General features: G+C 33.0%; 1 protein-coding gene across 1 annotated transcript; it reads left to right on the forward strand.

Annotated features, from left to right (window-relative positions):
- The first annotated feature begins 8,953 nt into the window (after window positions 1-8,953).
- Window positions 8,954-13,582, forward strand: LOC131077609 (disease resistance protein Roq1). The gene is made up of 5 exons (XM_058015130.1): window positions 8,954-9,830; window positions 9,959-11,045; window positions 11,161-11,424; window positions 11,563-12,940; window positions 13,139-13,582. The coding sequence occupies exons 1-4, from the start codon at window positions 9,343-9,345 to the stop codon at window positions 12,751-12,753; spliced, it is 3,030 nt and encodes a 1,009-aa protein (XP_057871113.1). The 5' UTR covers window positions 8,954-9,342; the 3' UTR covers window positions 12,754-12,940; window positions 13,139-13,582.
- Window positions 13,583-14,130: the final 548 nt, after the last annotated feature.

Consider the following 14,130-nt stretch of genomic DNA (forward strand, 5'->3'; position numbering starts at 1 on the left):
CTTTTTAGAAATAAATTTGGACCTAATAAGCATAATTATTTAGAACTGTAAACCAAAATTAGTAAATAAATCTCTTGATTCACAACCTTGGAAAGATGTCATGGATGCAAAAGATCAAAAATTTCTAAGAAATAATGCATGGAAACTTATTGATCTTCCACCCAAGGAAGAAAGCTATTGAATGCAATTAGGTATTCAAAATCAAATATAATGTATATGATAGCATTGACAATTACAAGGCCTAACTTATGGTGAAGTTATATGTATAGAAGGAAGGTATTAACTATGATGAAACTTTTACCTCCATAGTACAGATCAAAACAATTTGAATTGTTTTAGAAATGACAACATAATTTGACCTTGGAATTATCTTCAAATAGATTTCAAGAGTTCCTTTCTTAATACAATGTGTAAGGAATAAGTATACACAATTCAACCTAAGGGATAGAGTACACTTGTCCAACAACAAAAAAGTGTTTAAACTTAGAAAATCCCTATATGGTCTAAGTAGGTTGCCAAAGAGTATCTCCTTCAACATACATTCACTATGCATCCTTATGATCTCTATTTCTACCTCCAAGAGAAATTTTGGAGATTATGATTTTTATTATATGTCAACACTCTAGTCATCAAAAGGATTTCTTGACCTATCATTAGAATAATAACAAATGATATCAAATGATTTTTTAAGACAAAAAATTATCTCATACTATTGCATTATTATCTTGGACTTGAATTATGGTGACTAAAAGAACTCATGTTTATCTCTTGGATTAAATGTGCCAAAACATCGCTCAAGAAATCTAGGATAGAAGATTGTAATCATGTGTCAACCTCTTTCAAGATATGAATGCAACTTTCCTCCAATGATTGATTACCTCAAGTGAATGCTATCATTTATTATTCTCATTTATCTAACCTACACCAAGTTCAACATTAGATATGTTATTGACCATCTCTCTAGTTTATGAGCAAACCAGGGTTTCATATTGAAAAGGAGTAATATATGTTTAGAGATACATCCATGGTATAGTAGAAAATAGTATATAATACATAAATATTGATAAATTTTCATTGCAATGATACATGGATATAGATTATGCAAGTTCAATGTATGATAGGAAGTCTATTTCAAGATTTATTTTCTTTTTGGGATATTATTTGATATCATGGGAAACAAAAATTAAACCACTATTACTCACTCCTTCATAGAGAAAAAAATATATATATATCATAAATGGAGTTGTCTACGAGGTGATATGGTTATGTTATATTCTTATAGGCATGGATGTCCATGGCATGTCCTACAACTTTATTCTACAATAATCAATATTTTCAATCTCGTTTCGAATGCTATTTTTTATTTGCATGAAACATGTTGAAATTTAGTGTCACTTCATTCACAAACATCTTTAATAGAAAAATATCCAACTAATATTGTTCCTATGAAAAGCAATGTGTTGAAATATTTATAAAATCTCTTATAACATATTTTTGAGATTTCTTAATATGTTCTTTTGAGAATATGATATATATATAGTAATGGGGATTGTAAGAATATTATATAATAATATTATATCATTGTAATACACATTGTTAATAACAACCGAACCTTTTATTATTAATGAAAAATCAATTGTTGATAGTTGATTGGTTGTCTCTTCTAAAATTGATTTCATATTGTATATAATGTATTCATATAATAATACTGTAAGATTTTGCCAAGATCAAGAGGCAATGGAAAGCACAAATAAGAGAGACAATAGAATGACAAGAACAAAACTGTATTCTCATCAATATGCAAAATGATCAACTGGATTCACCAATACAATGAATATAGGCCTTCTTATATAGGCAAGGCCATATGGATGTATGAGCACACAATTATGACATGTGGCTCAATGAGAAACAAGGGTAGGTAAGAAATACTAAGGGTAGGTAGGAGAAATAATATAATATTCCACAAGAGGTGGATGACCCACCGAATGTGGAGTGTAACAGCAAAATAAGACCACAAAAGGTGGAATTTCTCCTACAAGCTCTATCCCTATGTGCACACTTCCCTAAGTGTCTCAAATCCAAACTACGAAGAGATGCATTATCCTAAGTTAACTTAAGTAAGTGTAATAATATCCAAAATGAATATTTATTTACACCAACAAATACAAATTGATTGTTGTCTTTTATGATTTCAATTAAATAAAGAAAACACACAAGAACATGTGTGAATATGAAAAAAAGACTAAGGGATAGGTGCATTAAAAGATCTGTAATGAAGTAAGGGGATAATGTAAGAGAAAGATCAACTTTGCATAAGAACATGTAATATATATGTACATGTATGTGTATCAAAACTCTCTCCTTAAAATAAATAGAAAAAAATAAAAATGATAAAAATATATAAATTTATCATTATAATTATTGTGTAAAATAACTCTAATTATACATCAAAACACTCTTTTAAAAATAGATCTATATAAAATTAAATAAATAATAATAAAAATGTTTAAAGTTCACCATTACAATTATCATCTAAAAAACACATTAAGACCACAAGTTGGGTATGCAATTTTCACCCCTGTAATACTTCAAAGTTGAGATGAAAATAAAGAGATTTGGTTTTCTTTTGAGAAAATAAATCAACATCATAAATACAAACAAAAATATAGAGATAAACTCATAGACAAAACTATTAATGAGCAATTCATTTATATAGATAAATTGAACACCTAATACAAGAGATATTTTTTATAGCTATAAAAGATACACTTACTACAAGAGATATTTTTTATAGCTATTAAAGTTGTCATAAATTTGTATCGTGGAGTTTTTGTCAATGTAATCTCCTCTATTATTTGAATGAACGTGAATACAATATACAAATAAAAAAAATGTAAAAAAAAAGAAATATGTAAGAAACATCAGTAAGATAAATTCATCTATTTGCTAACAATCTTACATAAAGAACAATTATTCATTACCTTCAAATACTACTAAAAGAGATAAAAACCAATCAATAATTGCTATAAATAAAAATACTCATGAAATGGGCCACTCAAAGTAAATGTTAAGATTGTCTCTTAAACTACTCACATCTACACACTTAAATGTGCACAGTATAGAAGCCTGCTCCATCATATATTTGAGACAGTTATTGTCAAATATATTGGGCCAAACAATTTCTAAAGTAGAGAGGTTGATATTGTCAATGCTATTGTTTCTAGGGCAACTTGCTCTGAGAGAAGCTTGATATTCGAGTAGCAGATCAAGCTGATGTCCTCTGCTATGCTTTCTAGCGTTGAATTCTGCCTGTGGGTTAAAAACCCTCCCACAGTGAGGTGGGCTAGCACTTTTTTCTGCAGCATCCAGCTTAGAAAACAGCTCCCCTCCTTCACATGTTATAGAAACTCTTGTGCTAAAAGGGCAGATTTACTGTGCAACAGATCTGAGCGAATGGCCCACAGGAAAGGCTACTTCCTCCCCTCCAAACACCCTAGACAAATTTCATCAGAGCAGATCTGAGCGAATGGCCCACATGAAAGGCTACTTGCTCCCCTCCAAACAACCTAGACAAATTTCATCAGATGCTCTTCTAATAGATGACACCGACTGTTTATCCAGCCACTCCAGATATTCTGCATTGTAATACCATATGCTTTCCTTGCTTTGGTTTGCAGGTAGGATTTGAAAATGTGAGGGAAAAAGTAGGCGGGCGGAAGATTAAGATTCAAACTTAACCATCGCAGTGACTGTCAGCTGGAGAGTTAGAAGGATGCAATGGAAAACTGAATGGAGAACTGAAAGTTAAGTGGTGCCCACCACACGCCACCTAAGCGGTCAACGCTTAGTGTGTTCTGGTTAAGCTAGCCCGATTGTGGGGAGAATTTTTTATTTGTTTAATCGTAGCATATCTAATCCACACTAACCATATTAAAACATTTAATGAAATATGAGATGGTCAAATAAAACATGAAATACATTCGAGCAAATAGACTTCTTTTGAAGATGAAAGCATGCATAACTTCCTTCATATATAATTTTTAATTTCAAATCAGTTAAGGTTATAGACTAAAGAGACTATAGAAAAATGCATTACGAAAGAAAATGTATCCATTAACTTTAGGAGGACCACGACTTGCTGTTTGAATTGCATGGGAGGAAATCAAACTAAAACTGGACAAACTGATTACAAATGAAAATAATACACTTTTTTTTGTTCTCTTATAGAAGAAGGTAGTATTGTTAGATAAGTTATGATATGATGTTAACGTCTTAATTCTATAGCAATTCTGCTCTAAAGCTCGTTGATGAATTGATCAATTGATGTTAGGAGTCCACTGTATTTATGTACATTTTGGGTGGTGATTATGGGTGACAGTAGGGAAAGCATGACTGTAAATAGAGGGCGTCCATAAATCTTGTGAAAGAGCATATCAAAATTGAAGACATCCATGCATTCAAATATAGAGCGCTTTGGGTGCATTTAGATTGTCTCCATATAGTATTTGTGAGTCTACGTCCAATCAAAACTTAAAGGTAATATATTATTTTTATTTTTTAAGGATATTAGACATAAAAAGAGATATAGAAGGCAACTTAAGATATTTTTCTGAGTGAGATTAGGCATGAGACAAATTTCTAATGATTTCAATATAGTTGGATAGTGGGTTAAAGTTGTTTTGAGGGGTTAGAAAAATTTGGTGGTGAATAGTGCACTCGAAAGTCCATTTAAAAGAAATCCCATTAACTAAGGGTAGGTCTTCATGTAGTCATTTAGTGTATTTTGGCTAGCAGTCATTGCACAAATTTTTAAGGAGCAATTTATGGAGCTAATGGTCTCATGAATATTTAATTTTGCCGCTCATTTTTCAGAAGTCATCTAAATTTTATTTTTTGAAATACATAAAAAAATTTAAATAATTTTTTTTAAAAAGAGAAAAAATTCATTGATGTGCTTGACCCTTGGAATAATAGTTCTTCTCTATCTTATGAGCAAACTAGATAGATGAATGGTGTTTCATATTGAATGCGAATGTAGAAAAATATAGTTAATATAAAACATAAGTTCATTCACATATAGGTCCAAAAAGAACTATAAATTTATTTATTTGAAAAAGTTATTGTCTTCATGAAAACCCAACACTCTATTTTAAAAAGTTTCATTTTTTTTTCACTCTAGGTTTGTATTCATGACTTCCTCCTTAATTAATTTTTAAAATTCACAATTTGTTAATCTTTTCAACTTGTTGTTGGGCACTAACCTTGTGTATGTTTGAATTAATTTATATACAAAATTGTATTTAAAAATATGTATTAACTCATTTCAAATCACTTATGAGTTATCTATAGATCATTTTTATGAGAAAGAATTAGATAGATTTTCAAAGCATTTACATCAACAAACATCATCCTAAGTCCATCGAATGTTTTCTTTTATCCTCAAGTCTTATTTGAAACCATTGAATTAGCATGCCTAGAGCTTTGACTAAGGAGAACATAATTCTTATTCAACAAATTCCCCAAAGATTCTTACTAATATCACTATTCCTTGCTAAAATTTAGACAATAAGAAATTAAGGAAAAAAAAAATTAGAACTTTTACTCTCTTGTAGATCATATCCCTGAACACTAAACTAGATTCACATATCAGAACACTTTCACACTCGTATAAATAAATTCTATAGTAATCAAGAAAGCAACCAATTTCATATTTCTAATCAACATCAAAATCAATTATTATTAATCTTTGTCATTTCTACATCTTCCACATTCCCAAAGACTTCGTCTGCCAATAAAAACCCGCCAAGGAAATCTACATCGGCGTGATTAATCCTTGTACAACAACATCAAATATCAGATATTTTATTTTACCCTCCACAACATCACACATCTTGGAAGTTTGATCAAACATCAGATATTTTATTTTACCCTCCACAACATCAAACATCTTGGAAGTTTGATCAAACATCAGATATTTTATTTCACCCTCCAGGACATCAAACATCTTGGAAGTTTCCTTCATACAATTTTCAGTCTTGAGCGGAAGTAGTACATCAATTTACTCACGCCTCTGTAAATTTCAATTTCGAGGAAACCACAATAAAGCTTTACAGTCAATGAAGTGCTTTTCCGTACTATTACATTATGAATTGGGGCGCTTCAGTTACAGAAAAAGAGGATCGGGCCCCATTTTGAAATTCTTTATGTAACTCAGGCACACTGTTCGAGGGACAGAAATCTTCAAGATTAGATTTTTCACCCAGCACCAGTCATCTCAGTCATAAAAAAGTTATAATTGATGTTTGATTAGAAGCTTCATGACTTGGAAAATTTTGGATGAGGGAAGAGATAAGGTAATGGGAGTGAAAGAGCTGGGTGACTACTGAGGATTTGCCACGAAGGAAACAAAAAAATTCACTATTATAAACGGAAAGAGTCGATATTCCATAAAGCAAAAGCTAAAAATGTGTATTAAATTAGCAATTGAACTTCTAAAATGATAATATTTTAAGTCTTTATTTGCATGTAGAAAATATGGATAAGGTTAGTAGATATGACTTTTAAAGTTTTTCTTTTTTTTTAATTGAAATTTATTTATATAATCTTAATTTTAAAATGTTTAATTTATTATTGTCATAATTTATTTTAAATGGTATATATGATTAAATTTATTTATTTTTTAATAAATTATTACAAGTTGTAATCTTGATCATGTAGAAATGATAAAGATTCACAATAATTGATTTAGATTTTTAGTAATACTTCTATAAGGGCAATGTCATAATGTAAAGTATCCTTCCAACATGACAAACTTCAATGGTGGTCACCTACTGACAAAATAATCTTAGAGAGAAGCCCTAGACGAGTTTAGATGAGATTGTGTGCCTGGATGATTTTTTTAAATTGTAGTTGATAGAATTAGAGTTTATATTATTAGTTCTTGCCGATAGGCAGGATACTTATGCATCGATTTGATGCATTTGTTTTTTTCCACTGGCCAATCATCTTGTAGAATTTTTACAAATCTATTGACATTGCTAATGTTTCAATTTTCATACATATTCTTGTCATTTAAAATAAATTAGTTATCTGCTTTTCTATTGGTTCATAATGGTAACAGTCATTGCAAAAAATATTTTTTTCTTCTTTTTCTTTAAATCAAAATACTAAAATTTGAATCTTTATGTTACATTTATTATAATGTAATAATTGTGCCTACCACATAATTGTGTCTATTACATTGTGAATTAAATGTGTGAAAGGCATTTGTCCCATTTGAAAAGACAGGGATGTAAAAATATATTGAAAAATTCTAAGAATGTTGTAGAAAACTTATCTTTTCAGCTGCAAGGAAGTACAATAATATTGAAGCAATGGGCAAAATCTAAGATATCTGTACAAGAATTAAATGTGCATTAACACAATTGGTAGCTACTTGTCAGACCCGAAAAGACATCAATATAAAAAATATAAAACTACTGTAAAAATCTTATCTTTCTAGATTTGGTCCAATTGGATGCAACCATGTATCTTACCAATTTTCACAAGAAAGTTTTAAGAAATCTATATGGATTTTATGGCATTGAAAAAAGTGGACATAGGCATTGTTAATCTTCAAATGGTATGGTTTCTTTATTTTATGGGGCATTTGTTCTACAAAAATCTGGAAAAATCTTTGCCCTTTCAATGCGCATTGAATGCTACTGCAGACTTGGGCATTTGTTTAAAAAAAAGATTGGAAAAATATTTGCCCATTTAATGCACATATTGAATGCTACTATGGATTGGACTCCATTTTCTTCATTTTTTAGCTATTTGCATTCAAGTTATCTCCAGATATTGGTAAAAAGCTCCACTCTGTGTGATTATTTTGCAAGGTGGTCGCATTCTCTTTTTTGGGGTGTTGGCGTCTTAGGGTGATTGTTTGCTCAAAATCGGGATTGTTTTTTGCAGGCTTGAATTTTTGGCCTGGCTACCTTCTCTGATGTTCGATGCTTATTATTAGAGTGAAGTTTGCAATGTCGATCCACACTTCACATATTGCTCTTGAAATGCTTTATTGTGTTTGATCTGGCATTCGTTTGAGCGCCTTGTTGCAGGGTTTTTGGCTGATCCCAATTGATCAGGCAACGTGTCTCTTTGCATTTCTATACTTCATACATTCTAAAGTATGTGTGAAATTTTTCAGTTATGCTGACTAAGGGTTCCCAGTTTGCATGACAACATTTGGTGTTGTGGGTTGGCGTTGTGTATGGTGCTAAGGCCTTGGGATTTGGAAGCAGCTAAAGTGGCTCCAAAATTTGTGTTATTGACTTTTTTTTTTAAATTTGAAAATCAAAGCCGTAGTTAATTTTATTGATCACCATCAATGATCTTTTTGAAATTTTTTGAGTTATGAACTTTGTGTCTTTTTTAAACCAGGAGCCGTGGGATTTAATCCCACAATAGCAGAGGAGGGAGCGAAATCAAAATAGTGAAATAAATTGTACGAAATTGTTGGACAAATGTCATAGGACGCATATTTAGCAAGTATGCAAAATCTGGAAACAAAACTAGAAGTCCGCTATAAAAAAAAAAATGCACAGTACGCAACATATATTCAATAAGTATATGTTTTCATACAATTTGAAAGTGTTTATGCCTTACTTATGTCATATAAGTGATCTATAAATTATTCATAACAATAGAAATTATAATTATATCAATGATCAAATCAATTATATCATGACCTATTATATGTACTGTCTAACTAAAACCAATTGTTTCTTTTACTAAATCTTTACAATAATCTAAACATTTCGACAGGAACTTGACGCTTTGCGTCTCTTGTTTTTTAACCATGACACCCCATCAAAGTTATTCCTCAGCGTTCACTTTAAGAATATTAGGGTATGGGAGCTTGTATAAAGCTTTTGCTTTTATATTAACATGATTGACAACTTTAAAATCATCATCTTCACGAGGGTGACATGGGAAATTCAAGCAGTTCCAAAGGATCTAACAGCTTCTGCGTATTTTCTCTCCTCAGTCAATGAAACATCTACCTATGTATGTTTCTGACATCTTTCTTTCTTCTTCTAAATGGTGTGCTACTGCTTATTTATCTTTACTTTTAAAATGCCAAGATGCTGCCATGATGTATGCCCCACTTCTAGCCAGGAAAGAATTAACTGTTAGGCTCAGAATTAATTGTAAGGGGTACCATTTTTTTGTGATTGGCCCCATGATATCCTTTTGCAGTGGGAAGATTATTAGTTATTGTTGTATCCAGCGCACTCTGCTCACTCTGCTCACTTTGCTTCAGAAAGTCTCATACATTTTGTAGTTCCAGTCTTTGCATCCATGGCTTCCTCCTCCTCAACGATTGCATCTCCTAAATTATATGATGTATTCATCAGCCACCGAGGACCTGATGTCAAGAAAACCCTTGCTAAACAACTCTATCACCTTCTTCAAGAAAGAGGGTGTCGGGCATTTCTAGATCGTGAAGTGATACAAGGGGGGGATTCTATTCCTTTTGCTATTGGCAATGCCATTTGCTCATCTCTTGTGCAAATTGCCATATTTTCCAAAGGATATGCACAGTCAAAGTGGTGTTTAGATGAGCTTGTTCTTATGTTACAAGAGCAACCTGACGCCCTGTTTATTCCTGTGTTCTACGATGTGGAACCTAAGGAACTTCGTTCCACAGACAGGGGACCATATGCTGAGGCATTTTCTTGTTATCAAAGTAAAGAAAAGTACCTCGACAAGGTGAAGGTTTGGAAAGAGGCCTTCGCAGCTGCTGCAGACATATCTGGTTATGAATTTAGCCATTTCTCATATCAAGAGTAAGATTATTGTCATTTGTTCTGTATCAATTACGATTTCTCATGTTTTCCCTTTTTCTCCAGTTCGTGACATTCATTTAACCTTAGTAGGATGACTTTGTAAAGAGATTTTTGGTTTTGGATATCAGCAATTTGTGTGAAAATATTGTGTCTCGTGTGCAACAAGCGGTGCAAGATAGGAAAAATAGGGTAATGTTAGATGTTGCGAAATTCCCGGTTGGGCTTCCTGAACTTGTCAAAGATTTTGAAAGAAGTTGTTCAGAGATAAAGATAAAGGTCACGAGAGCAGGTATCTATGGACTTGGGGGATCTGGGAAGACCACCCTGGCAAAAGAATTGTTTAACAGGAAGCGTTCAGGATATCATAAATCATGTTTTCTCTCTGATGTGAGAGAATCCCATGCCAAAGGTGAACTGCATTGCTTGCAAAATCAGCTCTTAAAAGATCTTTTCCCTGAAGAACCAGAGATTAAAGATCTAGAGATTAGCAATGTAGACCATGGAATCGGAAAGCTCAAGGATCTTCTGGAAAGAGCAAGGAATTTGAATTTTCTTATAGTCCTTGATGCTATCGATCATCGAGACCAGTTAGATGCCCTGTTACCTGAAGGTATGCTGAGCTCTAGTAGCCTGGTAATTATTACAACTTGTGACCAAAGTATGTTAACGGGTGCAGATATCCGTTATAAGATGAAGGGATTGAATAGGGATCGGGCAAAAGATCTCTTCTGTAGTCATGCTTTCCATAGACGGGATCCACCCATTGCACATGAGAAGTTGATTGAAAGCTTCCTGGAATTCTGTGGAGGTTTACCCCTCTCACTCAAAGTTTTGGGTGCCCATCTTTATGGTAGGGATGAGTATTACTGGGAGTTACAATTGAAAAAAGTTGAGAAAATCCCGCCTAAAGATATAATTGAAAGACTTAAAATTAGCTTTGATGGTCTGGACCAAGAGGAGAAACAAATATTTATAGATATTGCTTGTTTATTCAATAAGAAAAACAAAGTTGAGTTGAAAAGTACAGCTATATCAATCTGGAAGGCGTCCGGTTGGAGTGCTGAACATGCAGTTCAAACGTTGCAAGATAAATGCCTAGTCGAAGTGGATTCTAACAAATTTGAAATGCATGATCACCTCCGCGATCTGGGAAGACAAATGGCAAATGAGTTGGGGCCTCCTCGGCTGTGGAGACCAGACACTTTAAAGGATATGGTGTGCATCTATAAATTATTGAAATTAAGCTTTTGTAAAAAATATTTCAATTTATGTGTTTTTATTAAAAAATTCCAGCCAACCACACATTTAACTCTGATCTTTTCATATGTAGGAAGGGAAAGGATTTAAAGTAATCCTAGCAGAAACAAAAGGAAGGTGTTTTCACTCGTTCCAGGATTCGTCCCTCAAATGCAGGATTACTTATTTTGTAGGGAATTCAAATGATTCTGCTGAGACTGAGCTTCTGTGGCTTAAAATTGTCAAATTAAAAGGCATTCCTTCGTGGATTCCTCTGAGAAAATTGCAATATTTATCTGTTTGCCGCGTGGAAGAAATGTGGAGCACTTTTCAGCAACAGTTGCAGACCAAACCCCAGGTACTTCGCTATTCTTTACTAGAAAATAAATATTCCTTCACCGAAGAGCAGTCATTTCAGAATACTTGTTTGGCGAAGATTGTTTACTACTGAGAACTAAGAACTAATTCATTTTTTTGGTGTAATTGTGAATGCCAGGCCAGTTTCGAGTTGAGAAAGCTGCAGATTTTGTACTCTCCCTCGTTGCAAAAGCTTCCAGATTTAATAGGAATGTTCAATAATTTGGAAGAATTAGAAGTAGGGAGCTCACTCCTAGAATATATCAGGAATAGTGATATAACATCCCTTCTAGAATCACTTAAACAACTTAGTAATCTCAGATCATTGAAATTGTGGTGTCAACGCTGCGACAACTTCAATAGGAATTTGAATTTGTCGTGTGAGCGCCTTGACTTCATTTGGGATTTGAATTTGTGGCGTGGATACCACAATGACAGACAACTTAGTAATCTTAGATTGGGGGCTTCTACGAGCAGCCGCATGACTAGCCTTGAAACCATATTTTTTAGCAGATTAGCTAATCTTTCAAAGTTGCTAATTAGTGGAGAGATTTGTCCCAAACTTCGATCATTGACAGTTGAATGGATGTGGAATCTAAATGAAATGGACTTAAAGCAGCTAGAGAGACTGAATACTCTTGAGGTGTGTGACTGTGACAATTTGGAAACAATATCAGGGTTATCTTCTCTATCAGGGCTTCATTCTCTTAAAGTGAAGGATTGTCCCAAATTGGTAACAATATCAAGGTTATCTTCTGGGCTTCAATCTCTTACTGTGAGGGGTTGTCACAAATTGGAAACAATACCAGAGTTATCTTCTATAAAAGGGCTTCAATCTTTTATGGTGGAGGACTGTCCCAATTTGGAAACAATAGCAGGGTTTTCTTCTGGGATTCAATCTCTTACTGTGAAAGTTTGTCACAAATTGGAAACAATATCAGGGTTATCTTCTGGAAAAGGGCTTCAGTCTCTTACAGTGGAGCATTGTCCCAAATTGAAAACAATATCAGGATTATCTTCTGGGCTTCAATCTCTTATTGTCAAGGTCTGTCATAAATTGGAAACAATATCTGGGGTATCTTCTGTAAAAGGTTTTCCATTTCTTAAAGTGGAGGATTGTCCCCAATTGGAAATAATATCAGGGTTGTTTTCTGGGCTTCAATCTCTTAAAGTGAAGGTTTGTCACAAATTGGAAACAATATCAGGGTTATCTTCTGTAACAGGGCTTCAGTCTCTTAAAATGGAGGATTCTCCCAAATTGGAATCAATATCAGGATTATCTTCTCTAGTAGGGCTTCAGTCTCATGGAGTGAAGAATTGTTCCAAATGAGAAACAACATCAGGGTCAAACTTCTCTAACAGGGCTCCAAGTGTTTAAGCACAGAAGTGTGAAGGATTGAAATTGCCGAAGGCAACATCATCAGTTGCAATTCACGGTTTTGGGATGTCATCAGCTGATAATTGAAGTGCCTAAAAATGGATATGCATTGGTACAGAGTTGCATGCATGAACTGAAGGTAATACAACTTTTTCTCAACGCAAACAATTGATTGGAAAGAAAGTTTATTTACTGTAAATTGAATTCGGTGATTTATCGAGTTGTTGCTACTTCTAAGTTGTGGATTTTGAAAAATTATTGTACCATTTGTATCAGTTATCATTTTTTTTTTATATATATTTTAAATGCTTGACATCAGAGTATACCGTTTTTACAGGAAGTCAGTGGATACAGCAATACATTTGTTGAGATTGAGAGAGAACTGTATACACTGGACATGAGAATTGCAGTCACTATATATGCTTTGCTTTCACATATAAGTTTTGTGCTTTCATCAGACTTGAATCTATACCCTCAACATGTGGAGGAGAACAGTAGGATTACAGTTTTATTCCCCCACCATGAGTGTATTGGAATAAATGAAATCAACATAAAGAAGGGTTTAAGGCTACAGTAATGATGGAGGACGAGGCAAAAGCTTTTAACTTCAATGTAAAGAATTGTTGATCGATCATACAGAGAAAGAAAGAGGATTGAGAAGTGTAATTTATTTTGACTATCTACTTTCTGAAATGTTTTTGTCATCTTTGTTTTACTTCTGTTCATATATGGAATTCTCTTCTTTATTTAATAAAAAATAGTCTTTTAATATTTTTTATCATTGTTTTACTTTAGTTCATATATGGAATTCTTTTCTTTATTTAATAAAAAGTAGTCTTTTAATATTTTTTATCATTCTTATATGGTACTTAAAAATTGATGGCAGTTTACATTTCTTAGTGTTAACAGATTCTTACAATCTATATCAATATCATGGGGTTGCAAGCTAAGTGGGTTTAATCTTGGAGGAAATTATGTGGTTGACTGCACTTGAGTTGGACTAGTACTGGGATGCGCAGGAAGGCCCAATGCTTAACCTTTGTGAGCATCACCTAGATGCAATGAGTGCTAAGTGGAGCAAAGAGTTGGGTTATTGTGAACCACTACTCATGTAACATAGGTCATTGGGTTTGACTCAAAAACTACATAGTTGAATTCTAATAAGGCAATATCATAATCATTTTTGTGTTTCTAGATTTGATCGTGTATGAGTTTTTACAATCAAATCCAGAAACACAAAAATTATAAATTATATAGTTTACATTTTTTTTGTATCTTCAATCTTTAAATAAAATAATTATAAAATAAATATGGAAGTCTAGGATACAC

Source organism: Cryptomeria japonica, chromosome 6 (assembly GCF_030272615.1).
Source record: "Cryptomeria japonica chromosome 6, Sugi_1.0, whole genome shotgun sequence".
In the NCBI taxonomy this organism is placed as follows: Eukaryota; Viridiplantae; Streptophyta; class Pinopsida; order Cupressales; family Cupressaceae; genus Cryptomeria; species Cryptomeria japonica.